An 18,321-nucleotide genomic window follows, 5' to 3' on the forward strand; every position below is an offset into this window, starting at 1 on the left:
TAGTCTCTTCACTGAATGGCCACAACTGCCTGCATCAAGAAATAAAACCACTTATTTGGCAAGTGGCTTTATAACTGTAAGGACTGTCATCTCAACTCCTTTCCATTACATGTTTGATGTATTTCTAACTCCATGCAATGGTGTGCACAGTGATATGCATTTTAAATGTTTATAACGAGGCAGAGAGAAGTAAGCAGCCTAGCTCTGAGGTAAGAGCAGGTAAATCTCTGACAGAAATGAGTCTTAGGGCAAACACCAGCTCCTGATTGGAACAAAGCTGGAAGATTTGGAAAAGCATTTTCTTGACCTTATTTATTTGAAAGGGTTGCATTAAATGCAGTCATGCCTTTCTTGAAAGGTTGCCTGCAACTATGCTCATAGCCTACTTTTACTAACACTAACCCAACACACAGAGTAAAGAAATTAAAGCTTGGGCAGGAAAGTGGACTTTCAAAGGAACCTCTGCTAGAAATAGAATTAGACAGGACATCAGGAACGACCTGTTGTCCTGGTTTGGCTGGGATAGAGTTAATCTTCTATTAGCTGGTATAATGTTGTGTTTTGAATTTAGTATGAGAATAATGTTGATAACACACTGATGTTTTCAGTTGTTGCCAAGTAGCGTTTATACCAAGTCAAGGATTTTTCAGCTTCTCATGCCCAGCCAGCAAGAAGGTTGGAGGAGCACAACAAGTTGGGAGGGGACACAGCCAGGGCAGCTGAACCAAACTGGCCAAAGGGGTATTCCATACCATGTGATGTCATGCCCAGTATATAAACTGGGGGGAGTTGGATGGGCGGATCACTGCTCGGGAACTAACTGGGCATCGGTCGGCGAGTAGTGAGCAATTGCATTGTGCATCATTTGTTTTGTATATTCCAATCCTTTTATTACTATTATTGTCATTTTATTAAAATTGTTTTCTTCCTTTCTGTTCTATTAAACTGTTCTTATCTCAGCCCACGAGTTTTACTTCCCCCCCTCCTCTCCCCATCCCACTTGGGTGGGGGGGGAAGCAAGTGAGCAGCTGCGTGGTGCTTAGCTGCTGGCTGGGGTTAAACCACAACACCTGTGAACCACACAACACCAAAAAGCAAACAGAACAGCACTTTCAGATCACAAGTTCCAGAATACAAAAAAGATCTAAACAAAATGCAAGCAGGTTTTGCACTTCGAGAAAAAAGGTATGAGACAATTAAAAAGAGATCAAATGGGCAAGTCTAGGCAAGTAATTACTCACCTGACCTATTCAGTTCCAAAAGTCTCCTGCTATATCTTGAACCTGAATATTCAAGTTCATGCGAGCTGACTCAAAACCTTTATTTGAGGCTTAAGGGTGAGAAAGAAAAGTACTTTTTAAAGAACTCTTTTCCATACTAAAACTGGATGGCTTGTTTCCTAACAAAGGAGGGAGGAAAAGCTAAAAGGGAGAAATATAGATTATCTCCATAGCCATGCCCCACAAAGAAAAAAAGTCTGAAAATGAAAATCCTTTAAAAGTGTTTCAGTGATTACTGTAGGCTAGTGTCATTAGCTCTCAAGCTTAAGGATAAAACCAGATTCACTTTCAAAATGAAACACTGATGTCTGACAATTTAAGTAAAAAGATGTATTTATGGTACTACCTCCATCCTAGGATTAAAAAAAAATCTCTTTTGCTTTAATGGAGCCTCAGGTACACATCATGGTATGTAGCTTTCCTTTTCTATTTGGATAATGCTAGTCATTCTAAATAAAAGTGGAAGCATTTTTTGTAACAGTTTCACAATTACATTTTTACATATAGTTTCACAATAGACCTAAGCAGACTTATGTTGCCAAATGTCAACAAATGGGTTGAGCCAGCTAAAAAATAACCATTTTCTTCAGTTCATGTGACTGTAAACTAGCCTCGCAAAAAGAAAAATAAAGACAAGCGATTAGGTTTCAGCTGGAACAGCAAGCTGATCCAATTCACCTTGTGGCTGCATGTGTATTGCTAACACAAGGGAGAGCATCTGAACTGCTCTCCCTGGGGCTGGGGAGAGCAGGATTGTTCCCTCTAACAGCAATGTGATCCTCAAGCAATTGATGGTGATTGCAAAACTGCAGTCTCCCTCTCTCAAATACCACAATAGGATATTTGTTTCAGAATCATTTTTCCAAGAACTTAAGTCCCAAAACCTGATGGCTATTTCCTTCAGACTTGGACTTTATTACAAATTTAGATTTCCAGAGAAAAGCTTCATCTGGTTCCGTGCTATACATTATTAATGGCGTGGACTGTTAAAAGGAAAGCCTGCTAGAAATATGTTCTACTTTCAGCTATTTGCATCATTGCTTTATTTCTCAGTACTTCTCCCAGCTGGGACAATGAAAATGGTCTACTCACTTCCATTCTCTGATTCTCATGTACTAGCCCAAGGCTGTACTTTAAAAGCCAAACAATGCAAGGAAGTGTTGGCACAGAAGTTGTTTACAGCAAATTTGTTTAGGAAAAATTTCAATTAGTCATTCCTGCTGTTGGGCGGGGGGGGGGGGGGGGGGATAAAAGCCTTATAACTTCATTTTCAAAGTACTAAATGTAAGCCTAGCCTTTTTCAGTCTTGTAGTAGTATTTTTAACATGGCTTTGTCAGGGGAAGGAAATGCATGCGGTGAAAAATGAAAGTGTATCTTTTGGGGCAATTTTGGGGCGGGGGGGGCAACCGTTACTTCTCACCACAGAGGCCAGCGGGAGAGGACTCGCAACGAGGAAGTCCCAGGACTGTCCCCTGCACAGTGGCTGGGGGAAACGGGTCTCCCACAGCCCCAGTGGCACAGTCCCTCTCCAGCCCTAGGGTCTCCAGCAGCTTCCCTGAGGCAGGCTCCATCCTTCCCCCCCACGGCAGCCACCCCTGCGGCGGGGGCAGAAGGAGACAGCACCCCCTCGCTCCCACACGCCGCAGCCCGGCAGAGGAGGCACTCGGCTCCGTGGGGCTCTTGGCCAGCCCGGCCCAGCGCTCTCATGGCTGAAGGCTCTTATGGTCATCACCCTCTGGGTTAGAGGAAGAGACCAGCCTGCCACAGAGCACCCCTGCCCGCACCAAATTCCCCGTCAGCAGCTCTGCAGCCCCCCAAAATACAGGACGAGGAAGGTGTGGAGTGAGCCAAGAGCTGAAAGGAAAGGCCAGAAGTGGAACTGGAGGCCTAGAGCCATCCGGAGACTCACCCTTTTGGCAGGTGATCAGTGGGAACCGTGGCAGGAACATACAGGCGAGCCCTTGCCAGCCAGCAGGAGACTCCTTACCCCCAACGCTGCTCCTGGGCTGGGCTGCTGCTTCCCCAGCTACTGGCCAAAGGGGCTACTAGCAAGGCCAGCAGCTGGAAGAAAGCTCCACAAGAGCAGCGGGGCTCACAACTGGAAACTGAACCACCAAGGATGGAAACGAAATGGGGGGGAAAAAGAACTGTGCTAAATTTCTCCTCTTTTGCCCCTGTACCTAGAACTGCGGTTCTAGCTTCTGCTGGCTCTAAGGAAAGGATGCTCAGTCCCTAGTGTGTGAAGGACCGTGGCCTCTGGTGGGATGCAGCCCACAGCTGCTCCCCACGCCTTTGCCCGCTGGTCATCTAGCGGCAGACTGTGGGCACAGAGCTGCTCTGCAGCAGATGGGTAAATGCCGTGCCCACACCACCAGTGCACTCAGAAGCCTTTAGCTTCTTCCCAAACTGAGTGGGGTCCGACAGGCCCTGCCAGTGGGCTCCCAAGGGGACAATAGGAGAGGAAGAGTGGGAGATGAGGCAAGGAAATCAAGCAGTGTGAGATATAAGACCCCCTGCTTTAGCACCAAGCCTCATCCGCCCTCCCCTATTCATGCTTCTCTCCCCTATCTTCCAGTTAGACAATGAGAAACTAAGCCATCAAGGCCCATCTGCCCCAGCTTCCAGGCTGCAGCCCCTCTTCTGCAAGGGAACATAAATACAGAAAATAAACTAATAGGACTCTGCTACCTCATTTCTTACAGGCACTGCAGAAGCAATGTGCATGCTGCAAAGCTCCAATAATATTTTGAACTCTGATCCCTCCAAGCCACCAGCATGAGCAAAAACCCTGAGGTTTTATCCTATATTCATAAATTCTGAAAAACACATATACTGACAGCATCGGGGAAGGGGAAGGCAGTTTGAGTGCTTCTTTCATGGCAATTTTATTGGAAAACGTACCAAGAAGGTCAGGAATACAAGTCACTGTGTTGGTATTACTGGCTCAAAAGCCATCAAAAGAAAGTCTGTGAGCATACAACCCCAGTTTCATACATACAGTCTTATCCCCCCCTCAGTGCCTCCCACAATACTTTATTGAGGTATTTATTTCATCAGCACATCAGTAGGGATTACTGCTTATATGAAATAATCCCTGGGAGATATCTGTCAAGTAGTGGGACTTTTGTGATAAGGAGTGAAAACAAATCTGACCTAACTTGTTCATGCCACTGGTTTTATTTCAGACTGGGTTTTCTGGGATTTTGCTTTTCTTTGGGATTTTTTTTTTCCCTGAAGGCTTGAGAACTGAGCTCAGATTGAAACTAGAATGGAAAAACTTCAGTCACAGCTGAAACTGAACAACACAGAAGATTTACTGGTTTGACTCCCCTCTTCCAATAACTTTTTTCCTATTCCCACTGTCATGTGGCTTTGGTATGATTTGCCAGTGCAGCATTCCCACACTCTTCCCAGAGCTGCTTCGTCAGCCCTGCCAAGCAGTAAGAGCCATTGCCTGAGCCTTCACAGGAGGCTGTGCATTCCTGCCGGGCAAAGGAAAGCCGAGAGGCAGGAGCAGGAATGCAATGGGCAGCCTGCACAGGCCATGAGGCTTGGAGTACATTCCAAAAGCACATTAATGGTCACTACTGGAGACAAGATATTTGGTTAGGGAGAAATTTGTTCTGAATCAGAAAGCAGCTGTTCTTATATTCCAGCAAAATCTGCAGCATTACAGCCCTTGCTGTCCCTCTTCCGTGAGAAAGGGGGAGGACAGATTTCAGAACGGAGATGCTTAGGACACTTGAGAGCACCACACAGAACCTCTCTCACCTGAAATGACTTCCAGAAGTAACATGAGTTTAAGACCATCCCTGAAATCTTCCTCTATGTTCTCAATCTGTGTCCCAGCCTTGCGGAGGTGAGAATTACACCATGCTGTAAATGTCTAAAACACAGGAAAGAAAGAAAGAAAGAAAGAAAGAAAAAAAAAAAGCAGTCAGTAATCTTCCCAGAAGCCAAACAACAGTTCAGAACCAAAGCAGTGCTGCTAGGCACCATGACACAGATTCAAATGCTGGTTAGGTTATCATCTTTCCACCCACTGTCCTTGTGGAGCACAAGCATTAGTACCTAAATATCCAAAGAAGTGCAGGGTGTTCCTATGACAGAGGGAGTTTGAGAGAGACAGTCACTTCATGGCTCCATCACGTCTGATTTTCTGGAGAGGCTCCTACATTTTGTGTTTGGTTTAAAATACCTTGAAACTGATTTTAAGGCATGCTAAAGTGCTCAGATTGCTAAGGACTCCAGTGGTGTTGGATGACACATCTTAACATAATATGAAGGAGAACAGAAAACAGCAGTCCATATCTTCTAGTCTCTAGACATGTGCTTGAGAAAAAAAGGACCATTCTTCTATGGCCCACTGCCTCTGGTCTACTCCATCCCCAGCAAACACTGCAGCCCTTAGATTGAGGGACAGCATGCTGAGCTCCTCAGCCACATAAAACACATCCCAGTAGTGTCTGTCCTGCTGCCTCCGTTCTCACCAACTTGTTGCTAAGCAGACCTCCCTCCCCTTCGTGACTGTCCCACCTTCCCTCCCCAATCACGTGGAGGAGTAAATGCTTTCTGAATAACAGTGCTACCACCTGTCTCAGCAAAAGTGCAGGTCCTAGAAAGGATAAAAGTATGCACTACTTAGTGACACTACTGTTTAGCACAGTCCCAGACTCCTACTGTTTGAGAGCCTCTGGCAGAAGGATCATTGCAGCCACCTCAATGATAGAAATCACAGCCACTCTGTAATTAGTGATATCGTGCACCACCACTAGAATAATAATATGAGTCTGAAGTGCAGGAGGGACTGAGGTCCAACTACAACACAGCCAGCAGCATTCAGGCTAAACAAAACTCTTTTTGGAAATGCCTTCTGACCTCAAGTGGTCAGGATAAGAGGATGTCTCATATGAGAGAAATGAATTTCACCACAACTGATGACAAGACACATTTTCTGTGGTTGCAATCTGTCAGCCCATATTCGGAACAATGGGCATGTGGGGCACTGACAGGGAAGAGACCATCTTATCCAAGAGATGTGATAGTAGGGATTATCTCAAAAGAGCACCACGGGAATGTGTCTGAAAGAGAAAAGTGCTACCATTCAATGGTCAAAACACAAGAAGCAAATACAAAACACCTTAGACACTTCAGTGTGGCATGATCTTAAATAGGTGAATCAAAGACCTCAACTTGGAGATGCAGAAGCTGTTTGACACAGAAGTACTGTTTGAAGAGTAAACGGTTGCAACTAGTTCTTTTAAGGCAGACAAGTTTGTCCAAGTGCTAATGAATGCATTTCACAGTGTTTGAACAGGACACCAAGTAAATCCTTCCTTTGTACAAACTGATAACCCCTCAATCACTCGTTAAATAGCTCAAAAAATTAGCAGCTCCAAAAGCCCAGTGCTACACAAGGAAAGGAGGTCTTTCTTCCCTCCCTCTCCCAGATGTGCTCCCGGAGCCAATTCAACTCACCAATTCAACTCACTGACCCAGCAAAGAACTCTTTACTTTCTTTAGTAAGGCTAGTGTTCTGCGCAGTAGTGCATGGAGGCAGTTTAGCAAAGTTTAACAAGCCTCTGCAAGAGAAAATTGGGCATACATGGCCCAGGCAGGAGGGTGGAGTGGACCACAGCAGTCATGCCATCTTAGGCTGTTGGGGAACCACAGCAGAATGGACTCAGCTGATACTGAAGCATGGCATGCCAAAAATTTAGAAATGCTTCACCACTGCTTACACCATGCACAGGATTTCAAAAGAAAGATTACCCCAAATGGCAAAGAGCATCAGGGCTTGTTCTTATCTGTCTGGAAGCTGGGCTTCCTTTAATAACCTGCTCGCATTCATGCTTACACAACTACAAATAGCACAGCAGAATCTTTCCTTGGAAAAAGCATTGTTCAGCAGCTGCCAAGCTTCCCACTGCTGTGCTCTGGCCTTGCTCTCCACTGGGGCTGTGGGATGGAGCAGGATAACAGTGTAGCTGTAAATACTTTCATGGCAATGGCCCTTTGGACAGATGCATGTATTGCGAAAGTCTGGGATCTTTTTTCAAGATGGCCTGGTTTCCTTCCAGATTTAGAAGCTTTAAAAAAAGAATAAGTCATTAAGCACCTTTTATTGCTTTTTATTGTTATTCTCCTGAGAAACAAAAGTGGGGGTTTTTTTTCAAATAAGAGCGGTTTTATTTGAAAATGGGTCCTGTATCCTGAAGTACATCCTTTTGCGCTACTTTTTTCATTCCACTGCCTGCGCTGTATTATGTGAGAACAGGTTCATTTATTCGGCTGCCTTTTGCAGCAAGGCTCCTTCACTCCTCTAGAGGGGCAAATGAGAGCAGAGATGCTTTCAAATGCTACATCATCATCACATATCAAAGTATAAAAGCAAGTTATGTCAGGAAGGTTGTGGGTGCCCATGAACCTCCTTCTCATATTTGGAAAGCAGACGAAAGCAAGATACCTACTGGCCCTGGGTCACATTACAAAATCCACGTTGAACTGAGGAGGAAGCCTGAGGTCTAACTCACAGGCCACCAGGCTGCACTTTTCTTTCTTGTATGACTTCTCTGAAGCCATTTTGGGTTTGTTTTCCATCAGCCTAAAACAGATCATAAAGTTCTGCTTTAAATCATGGAAAATCCTGGTATAGCTCAACTGGGCATCTCTTTGCACGTTTTGAGGATGGAAGAGGGTGACCAGGTCTACATTTCTAAGAAACACAGATGAAATTAAAAGCAAACCACAAACCTTCTAAACTTTGCGTTATTATAAAGCCTGGCAGGATAACCAGATCAGTGAGATTATTTTTATTGCTGCAAGAATCACCTAGGGCTTAGTGGAAAAGTAAGTCCCAGAGCCACCACTCCAACTTCTCTGCTGGAGCCATCTCCACCACATCACAGCCTCAGACATACTATAGTGAAATGACTCTGCAAAACACTGTCATTAGCCATCAGTGGCAGAGCTGACACCTCATCTCCTCAAGGACACGGACCATGAAGGGTTAATAGACAGAGCACATGAAGTTCCCACTACACAACTCCCAGATGTGCAGACATTTTCACAAGGCACCCTTCAGGTCCTACACAAACTCCAGGAAGCATAATAGCATAAGCAGCACAACAGCATATGGGAACGACAACAACCAGCAGCCCAGTGTGGATACATTAGGCCATTTTACAAGAAAGCAGAATTATGAATGCTTTTAATAATTGCACTGAGATTCACAAACCAACCCAGAGCAACATCCATCAAAACATAATAATCAGAAAACAGCTTTATATTGTATTTGCTGCATATACTGCACAGGAGTAAAATCTCTTCTTACTTCAAAGTAGTAAATTGGAAGGAGATTGGACAGACAGATAGGAGGAGGCTGGAGAAATCTGGCAGGAAAGTCAGGGGGAGCAAGGGAAGAAGGGAGAGCTGAAATTTTTGCTGTCCGCTGTGTCTTGCAATCCTGGCAGTCTTGTTTGGAGCAATTTTTACTGACTTGGCTTCATGCATCTACACAGGATCCTTTTTGTTATTCTAGGAAACCTACTGAAACCACCCACTCACCCCATCCACCTTCTGGGCAACACAGCCACTCCTCCCCACACCCTGAGTCACAGCTAGGGGTGGCAATCAGCTCAGGGTGGCCACTAAGCACTGCTGTGCTGCCTGTCACCAGCAAACAAGCTTTTGAAAGTGGAAAGGGCTTCGGAGAGCAGCCAGCCATCTTTCTGGCACAGGCCCAGCCCTGGGAGCAGCTAGACAAAAAAAACCAAACCCACCTGTGTTTGCTGTGGTGAGGTGAGGCACACCACGGTTCGGAGGGCAGAAATGCACTGCCAGGTGGGAAGCACTGTCTCCTCAGTCCACTGCTCTGAGGCAGCAGATGTGCTTCCCTGCTGCCTGCAGACGCAGAAGCCTGGAGATTATCATCCCGCTTACCTCTAACTCCCTGTCCCAAAGACGAGGAAACAAATACTCTCTTAATCTTGAGGCTTACAGAAATTCCACAGAGCTGGAAAACTACTTACTGTTAAATAATAGCACAAAAACATACCATCAACTGGATTTTCTTCATACAAATCTCACACCATAAATTTTCTATGGTAACTGCACAAGAGGTGCAAACAGAGTTGTGTTTCTTGGCCCTTGGATCTTTCCATATATTGTGCTCTTAATTTCATTTTTGGATGCAACAGATCACCAGGACTCCCCTGCAGGTCTGCCTCTTGTTCAGCGTTCACAATGGAGGATGCCTGATCAAGGAGCGTGTGTGCGTTTGCATGTACATGCATGCATTTCTCATAATTGCTCTCTGTGGCCCCCGCTCCCATCTAACTATGATTTGTAGCTTCCTTTTTTTACAACCCAGCTTCATCAGCAAGATCCCTGACACTGAAATCAACTCTTGCTATTTGTGTGCTGGGTGCTGTATGAACAATAGGACCTTCACATTCTACCACAATATAACCTGTCAGATAATAAAAAGAATAACATGTTACTAAAAGCAAGCAAATATGATTAACTGTTCTGCTGCCTCAGCATACAAGGCAGGTTTACTGCTGGGGTAACCTCTACAAGCCTAACTGCACACCTATTTTAACAGGTATGCACACCCTTTTTCTGACATGACATGAAAAGTCCCCGCTTCTTCAGAGTTCACTGTATTAACCCTTGCCCAGACACAAGTTAACTAAACACAACAGCCAGGTGATTGCTGGAGGTCCTGCAGCCAAAGCTCTAATGACATACCATCTTCAGCTATCTCTTTCCAGTTATGTCCCAGTCCTGTCAACTGCAAACCTACCTTTGGTTCTTCTTGTATTACATGTGCATGCACACATGCACTCTCTGGCACTCTTTGCACCTCCTAAACTTTTGCTTTTGTTCCTGACAGCCAATACCCTTTCCTCTTCACACTGTCCTTTCCAAATTCAATACCTTTCTGGTACCAAAGTGGCTCAGGCAACATTCCTGAAACCTGGGGAAGCAGGACAGTAAGTCACCATTTTTAAGTTTAAAGAAAGCTTCTGCCTGGAAAGCAGCAGTGCTGTGACATGGCTAGGAGTTCATCTAAATAGCTCTGCTGCAAGAAAACAGTCATAAGGCACTTTTAGCTGCTGAGCAATTTTAGCAATGTAAATGTCGAAGCTACCACAACCACATAAGTGACAGATACTAAAAAAAATAAATGGGCAGTTTTATCTCTTTGTGGCTGTGACAGTGACATTCCAGCTTTGTCTGACCTTTCCAGATGCTCTTTACTTCTCTCCTTGCTAAATCACTCTTCCATGCAGCCCTGCTTTCCGTGGGTGAGCGTAAACTTTCTGACACAGCCAGGACACTGCCATATTTGTGTAACAGCCCCGGAGAAGCTGTAACTGAGCCAGAGCAGTGCTGCTTGCCTCCCTTCTGACAGGAAAAAGGTCTGGCTTAAGCAACCAAAGAAAGAATTCAGTGGAGCACTGCCTATCCAGAACACCACCACCGTGCTCAAAGGGAGGCAGTGTTCACAGCCACCAAGGCACACTCCTTCCTTGTGTTTATGCTGGGGGATGAATATTAAGCAAGTATTTCAACGCAGCTTTGCTGTCAAGATGTGTCCACAAAGGTTTGGCTCCTTTTAAGAAGGGGATGGAGCTGCTAGCACACAAATTTCAGGCTAGTAGCACAGTTTTATGCTGTCTCCACATGTGATCTGCAAAGTGAGGTCTTTAAAAGGCTGAAAGCTATGGGTGCTAGCCCAGGCTTCCTTCTAGTGTTGTAGGGGAAATGACAAGACAACTCCCTTTCCAATCACCAGAAAAGAAAGCAGCATATTCAAACAATACATCATGCACAGCTGGAAAACAAAATCAATTTACCCAGCTGCAAGTGCTGCTCTTCTGGTAGTCCTGCATTCAGAGGAGTGCACCTGGGCTTCAGAATGCACAGCCAGGCTGCATTCCCTGTCTGGCCTGAACACAAACTCTCCAGGGCGCCTGCTTACTACAACGCCATACATCACAGGACTGCTGGGACAGATCTGCTAAGTCTTGCAACAAATTCTACAGCCGATTCCACACTGTAAGGAATTTTATTTAAATGAAATTATCTGGAACAACAACTGAGGCACTCAGCTAATAACAACTAATAGTTTATTAAGAGCAGGCAGAAAACTGCTGCACACATGGCTTTTTTTAAGCAATAGAATTACTACTAAAGCAGTTCCAGCTGCCCCCAAATGGGATCCTTTCCACCTTGGTAGTCTGGAAGCTGAATATACTGTATCAACTAAGGAGGATGCTAACCCACAGTCACCACAATCTCTCTCCCTCTTGCTCCTTGAACAGACAGACAAGGCCATCATTAGCTTTTTAATTGGAAGGTTTTGGACTGAAAGGCTGGGCAGGCCATGAAACAAATCTCAACCATCCAGTCCAAGTTTCCCTGCACTCAGCACTGATTTATTACCAGCATTAACCCCCAGGGTCTCATGTGATTTTTTCCCCTTCTTGGTGCTATTGCTCTCCGACAGTTTCTGTGGCACCTCCTTCTCCGAATCTTTGTTTCGCACCTTAAAGCACTTGGAAGCATTGCCGGGGTCTTGTGGGTAGCTGCTTGTCACCCTCCCCACACTCAACACAGTCTCAAAAGACAGGCTTGGTTGCAGCTTCTTTTCCTGCCCAAGGCTGTGGTATAAGCTGACAAGGAGGTGCTTAGTTAATTAGGGAGTAATTACAAAGTAATCCTGGATCCTGTCAACACCTTGGCACAAGAAAGGCCATGGCTGGACAAGACGGATCACACAAACAACCCTAGCGAAGAAAGCTGGGCATTGAAAGGGCCTGTCATGAAGTACAAGTGTGACCAGATAAGCCAAAACACAGTCTCCTGGCCTACTGAATAGTTTCTGTGCCCACAGGCCGCAAGTGACAGAAGCTTTATACACATATGTATTAGTGGTTTTCAGCTGTGATAGAGGAAGTGCAGCTCTACAGCCCTCACCTCTGTATACTACACCTCTTGGTTTATTCCTTGGTATACTTGGATGTCTGCTAGGATACCCAAAAATACTCACAAATGGCTGCCCTCTCTTCGCAGCAGAGCTCTAGGGATTGGAGATCCTCTACACAAACCTCATCGCAAGTCCAGGGAGCCACCCAAAGTGCCTTTTGTTTGAACTTGAATTAAGAGATCAGCCACCATTTGCCACAGCCTCCAATTTAATCTTCTAACCTTAAGTACCTCCACTGTACATTGCTTTGCATTTGAAGCCACCTAACAATTTTTAAAAGAAGAAAGGCATTTGATAAACTCTTTTAGCATTTACTCTCCTAGCCTGTTCTCCAGAACACAGGGGTGGTTCAAAGAGCTTGGTTTGTGTTGAAGAGTTACACTATCAGCAGGGGACCTCCAAAGAATTACAGGTATGATAGTCAGTGAGACCAACGCTGCACAATGAAGAGCTTTGCTTTCCAACAGAGTAGGCCAGTTCTCAAGGAATTAAATGCATATTCAGAAGAAATCATTACAGACACTCGCAGCACTATTTCGCCACCTCCACAAAAGGAGTTTAGTATCACTGGCATCAGTGGTAATGTCGTGTTCTGGTTTAACTGTGGCTGCTGACTTCCAAGCATGGCTGAAAGACAAAATATAGACGCTGCTTCTGAAGTACTACGTCCTGAAAATGGGAGGTATCATTACATTATACTGTGTGTTACCAGCATCCACCTAAAGAATCATTTGGAGGCTGCATAAGGAATTATTGAGGGTGAAAAGGAAAATTGTAAGTTTACCTGCATTTCCCAACTCCAGGGCACAGCCCCTGCAGCTTGGAAACACAGAGCTCAGTCACTGCTTCTCAGCCACTTCTCAAAACCTGCCTCTGCAGCTCAGGATGAGAACACCACTACAGCAGTAAGAGCCCTAACCGTAACTGTATAAGCCAGGCTGGATCCCAGTGGGAACATGAAGTTCACCACCAAAGCCTCTCCTTGTCCGGAGGAGCTAGGAAACATTGCAAAGGGAAAATAAACCCTCCTGACAATCAATTCATCCTTTTGGATAATGGCAACAAATCAGCACATCACTTGCAAGAAGCACAAGTAAATTCAATGTAGTTTTCATTTTAGTTCAGTGGAATATGGTTCTCAGTGTCTGCTACAATTTTTAATTCTCCTCTCCTGGAAGACAGTACAACCACCACACCACCCCCCTCCCCCAAACCAGCCAGAGTCCCTTCCACACTGGTTTTCCACTGGCGTGGTATTAACTACTTTGGAGTCAGAACAATCCCTTTTATTAGCTAACAACGGCCTAAAGTGGCAAGGGCAGAAATCTCAATCCAGCGCACTTCCCGTCCAACTCAGGGTAAATATTTGTTCTTCTCTACATTTGTGCCTCTGGAGCCTTTAACTCCATTTCTGCTACAGAGCTGCACCATATCAGGAAGAATCTGCCTCTGGCATTTGAAAGCTACTGACCATTAAATCAATGAGTTGGCTGGCATTTCAGATCAGTAAAGTACAAGCTCTCTTTATCTCAGAGTTACCAGGGAGCACTAATAGCTAGGAACTTAAAAAGTCTTCAGACATGCAAAAACCATACCAAAAAACTGTACAAGCAGATCAACTGGCTAGAAGTATGGTCTTTCAGAGTTTATTGTGAAACTCAGACTAGCAAGACTCTTCCTTATGGTCTTCTCTCTCCTATGAAATCAGCTCATAAATGTCAACTTGCTTCAAGCTCTCTCATAACAAAAATTAAACAGTGCTTGTCTCTGCACTTTATACGCTGAACTTCCCAAATGCTTTATAGCATTTGAAGATATACTGGAAGAAATCATTTTACTGAGCTCTAGGAAGCAACTATTCATAGACTGAAAAGTGGCAACAAACCACTGAAAGCAAGACTGTTTGATTCACGGAGGCTGAACTCCAACTGTCCAGTCAGGATTGGGCCTGGACACCAAGAAGAAAACCTTCATGAGCAGCCTTATGTCCTTCATGGCAGGCCTGCACTTTACACCTCACTGCCCAGTCAAACTGTCTCAGAGGGTTTATCCAGACCCAGTTCTGATTTCATGGTGAGGCATCACCCACTCAGTCCCAGGAAAAGGCTGGGGGTGAAGACAGCGAATGCCTGGCACTGTAACATGAATCAGGACATGCGGACCTGCTCCAGCCATGGCTTGTCTGAGGGAACAGGAGATGGGTATGGGACTTTTTTCAACTGGAAGCAGGACAGGGAAGTGCCCTCCCTCCAGTGGATTCACATTGCTTCATAGGCAGATGTAAACGCAACTGCTGTGCGAAAGATTTGTCTTGTACTTCTGCTCTCATGGGGCCGGGAGGCTATCAGTTTATGCTAAGTCCACAAAGCCAGCAGTGCAGGAGCTTATCTGGCTGAAAGGCCTTCTGCAGTGTAGGTTCAAGAGACATTTGGGATGACCCAGAGCCCTCATGTCCATCTCGCAAGCTGCTGTCCTAAGGTGCTGCTTCCTCCAGCTTCCTAGAGGATTCACAGGTGTTGCTTTTTCTGTGGTTCTTTTTCAGCTGTTTGCTTTGCTGATGAAGGGTAAAGGAGGAAGTTAAAGCTTCGTTTATCCAGGCTTTCTAAATACAGAGCTAAGTAAACAGGTTGAATAATTGAAACAACTTAATGTATTTGCCCACTGCTCTGTATGGATGCTGCAAAATTAGCACAAAGCGTTGCTCCAGGCTTTTCAGGCTGCAGAACTTTAGTGACTCTGCAACTCTGGAAGGCAGAAAAAAATTGAAATAATTTGGTTTTCTAAGGGATGATGGCAAGTGTCCTGGCTGAAAGAACCTATAGCTGCATTTCTAGTGAGAAAGGGACTACAAAGCAGTGTTTGGCACAAAGCCTGAGAGCTCCCTGACAAAGAGCAAGGAATCAGAAAGGATACCTGTATCTGAAGGCTACGTGGCATGGATATAGTATGTATTTGGGCTTCACTCCCATCACCAGTGACACAAACTCTTAGTTAAAATGTACAGGAAGAAAATAGACTTTTGGATATGCTTGTCCCCTTGGCCATCATCACTGTCCCTGACTTAATGTGCTGTCAATGCTCAGAGTTCTCATGCTCATTTGCAGCTGTGAAATGCATCACTCCCAGCTCCAGAGGATTCTCCTTTTGAAAAAGGTCTGCAATTGTTAAGATCATTCACTTGATATGGGATTTTCGAAAATTAAGAAAATAGCTCCTAGGACAAGATGACCGTGATGCACGTGTACTACCAAAGAAGGGCCATGAAGATCAGTAGGGACCTTACTGTGCTAGGGACTACACAGACACAGGGTGAAAATCTGCTCTGTGCTGCAAAGCACGTTCAATATGAGACTCGGAGATCAGGGTGGAAACAGTGCATCTCAGAACAACGAGGCAGCGTTAGTCAGGGTGCTTGGCAGTGGTCTCAGCACACCCACAACCTACCCCTTGTCACGTTCTTTACTGAGATCATAGTAAACTAAAGAAAGATTTAATCCAAAAAAAGACTGGCCTATCTGAAAAAAGCTACAAACAGTTCACAGTCCCTACAAGATACATAACTGTGTCTGAACAGCAGCCTCCTATGCAAGACTGCAGGACTGATTCCCTCACGCTCTCCCATGTTTCGTGTCATCATGCTATGTTTTGGTGCCATCACCTCGTTCTCAAAAGCTACATCCTGCTGTCACAATGCAATTTGCTCTAGCTTGGTCCATGCAGCTGGTACTGGCAGCCTGACTGGAGGAGAAACAGCAAAACTGTGACTGTCTATAGCAAATGACTCCTAATCGAGAGAGGCAGTACAAACAAGAGCAAGAAAGCATTTGTTTGAAAATGTAATGAGCAGACAGTTGGCATAAGGGGCTGATGGAGGTGAGAGCTGACATCTCACAGCAGAGATAAGAAGAATGGGAGAGGTGACATGGGGCTTTGAAAACCAAGACAGGTACCTCATACTTAACAAGGTGAAGAAAGGGATGCTACTGGAGAGACATGAACTGAAAGGCATGTTTATAAGTGATGGGTGACAAAAATTATCGCTGCAGCTGTTTGGATGAGTGTGATTGGATTGCTTCATGGAGGTCAGAAAAAAAGGACGTTGCAGTTACTCAGACATAAGATAACCGAGAGCCCATGTGGGAGGTGTATGGGAGATCCATCAGCCATTCTGGAGGGAAATGAAATGTCAGGTCAGAATAGGGAATGTCACATCTATTGTTGGATGAAAGGATTTAACTGATCTGGGTGGAGGCAAGATATTGAATGTTTACATAAAGGCACTGCAACAAAAGTCCCACCACTAACCCATGTGAGCAGTAAATATCTTCTAAAAGGCAAAATACAGAACTGAGCCTCAGGAACTCTGAACAGGGACCACCCTTGGCACCCCCCTCCCTCCCACCTCCACCCCTGCGACACAGACCAACAGACAGACTGCGAAAAGGTGGAGCTACTCCTCTATCTACCCCTAAGTAGATGTGCCTCTTTCATTCACACACACAGAGCAGCAGGAGTTGTCACTTTTTACTGCTGTTACCTCTGTGAAGCCAACACAGATAATCGGGATGGTGCCGAGATCTACACCTTCTCATGTATGAGAAGTAGGTCCTTACTCTGGTACAAGCTTGCCAGTGCGTCCACTATGTGTCTCATTGAACCTGCAGGCCTTCAACAGTGCACAGACAAGTGCAAGGATGATCAGATCCTCAGTGAATCATTAGGAGTTGACACAGGCATCTTTCCTCCCAGGCTGTAACTCTTCAAGTTACATTTGCACAGCTGTAGGTTCAACAATGTTTTCACTTATAGTTTAAATACCCAGCCCATGAAACAGCTAAGAACAACACAGATTCATATGTATCAGTGTCTGTGTGTCCTGTGGTTGTGGGGAAGGGTATTTATTAAGGTAAGGGTCATATTTAAAATTGAATTGCAACGCGACATTTTGAATTAGATACTGAAAGTGCTAAAGCTACTGTGGGTGGTGAGATTATGAAGATGGTCTTTTCTGGGATCTTAAGACATATTCCTTGCTGAGGCATGAATCTGTCATTTAAGAGCTAGGATAAAACAGGATTTAAACTGTTTACACTAGCACTGAGTAGTAAGCTATTTCTCAGTGTGCATCACAGCCCAAGGAGTGGTCTAATTAGTGAGCATCCTCATGGGCCCTAAGGCATCTGCATGCTGCTGCAAGTTTCTAACACCACCTTACCACCGCATGCACTGCAAGTGATGGGATCTCGTATCTTCACCCAGCATACACAGCCCTGACCAGTACTGAGGTGTGCTTTGAGGGATCTGTGCCAAGCCTGTGGGTACACCTGGACAGCACAGTGAAAACTGGTGTAGAGGTGTCTGAGTATCTGAGCCAAGGTACCAGAAACAGTGGTGGTAGGAAAAAACAGCTTGGCAAGGGCTATCCGATATAAGAGCCATACCAGAGGTCCAGGGCACAGCTCTATGTAGCAAGCGTAGGAACTGAGGCTCAGTACTGCAGTGGAGCAAAGAAGCAAGGGAGGTCAGGTCAGGTCTTCCCAGCATGTGTGTTCAGACCAGGATGGAGATCTTAAAGCAAAGTAAGAAAAAAAGGCAGTTGAAGATTAAAAGTTATGATAGGGGATAATTACAGCAGGAGCTTTGTTCCAGACTGCTGTGGTTCAGTGTTTCAGACACCCCAAGAGAGCAGCAACTGCATTAAGAGAGATGGAGGCAATGCTGGCTCACCCAGCATAACACCTGGCTGAGGACAGCACTGTACTTCTATGCTTCCCCCAATTTGCTGTCTTTGCTCCAAACTCATGCTCCTGTGCCCTGCCCATGGCCACCAAGACTCCAGACTGGGAATCTAAGCAGAATATGACCTATTTTTAAGGGGATGTAGTCTTTAAAGACTTCCTTGATCGCATGACCAAAACCTCATATTTTTATCTATTTTGACCTTAATTATTTTGTTTGTCTTGAAACTGTTTAAGCAGTTTATCAAAGCAAGAAACTTTCTCTAAACAAAGTCAGATGTGGGCCTGATATCAAGGATTAAAAGG

The 18,321-nt window shown here is 45.1% G+C and overlaps 1 protein-coding gene across 4 annotated transcripts in view; it reads right to left on the reverse strand.

Moving 5' to 3' along the window:
- ACTN1 (actinin alpha 1) overlaps nt 1–18,321 on the reverse strand; it is a 92,605-nt gene that overhangs the window by 43,524 nt on the left and 30,760 nt on the right. For 3 of the 4 annotated variants that reach the window (XM_069784195.1, XM_069784194.1, XM_069784198.1), the window contains exon 2: nt 5,053–5,167. The exons of the other annotated variant lie outside the window; for it this stretch is intronic. In XM_069784195.1, coding sequence (XP_069640296.1) covers nt 5,053–5,167 — 115 coding nt within the window. The remainder of the gene's footprint in view (nt 1–5,052; nt 5,168–18,321) is intronic. 4 annotated transcript variants of the gene reach the window in all.

This window comes from Haliaeetus albicilla, chromosome 5 (genome assembly GCF_947461875.1).
Source record: "Haliaeetus albicilla chromosome 5, bHalAlb1.1, whole genome shotgun sequence".
NCBI lineage: Eukaryota > Metazoa > Chordata > Aves > Accipitriformes > Accipitridae > Haliaeetus > Haliaeetus albicilla.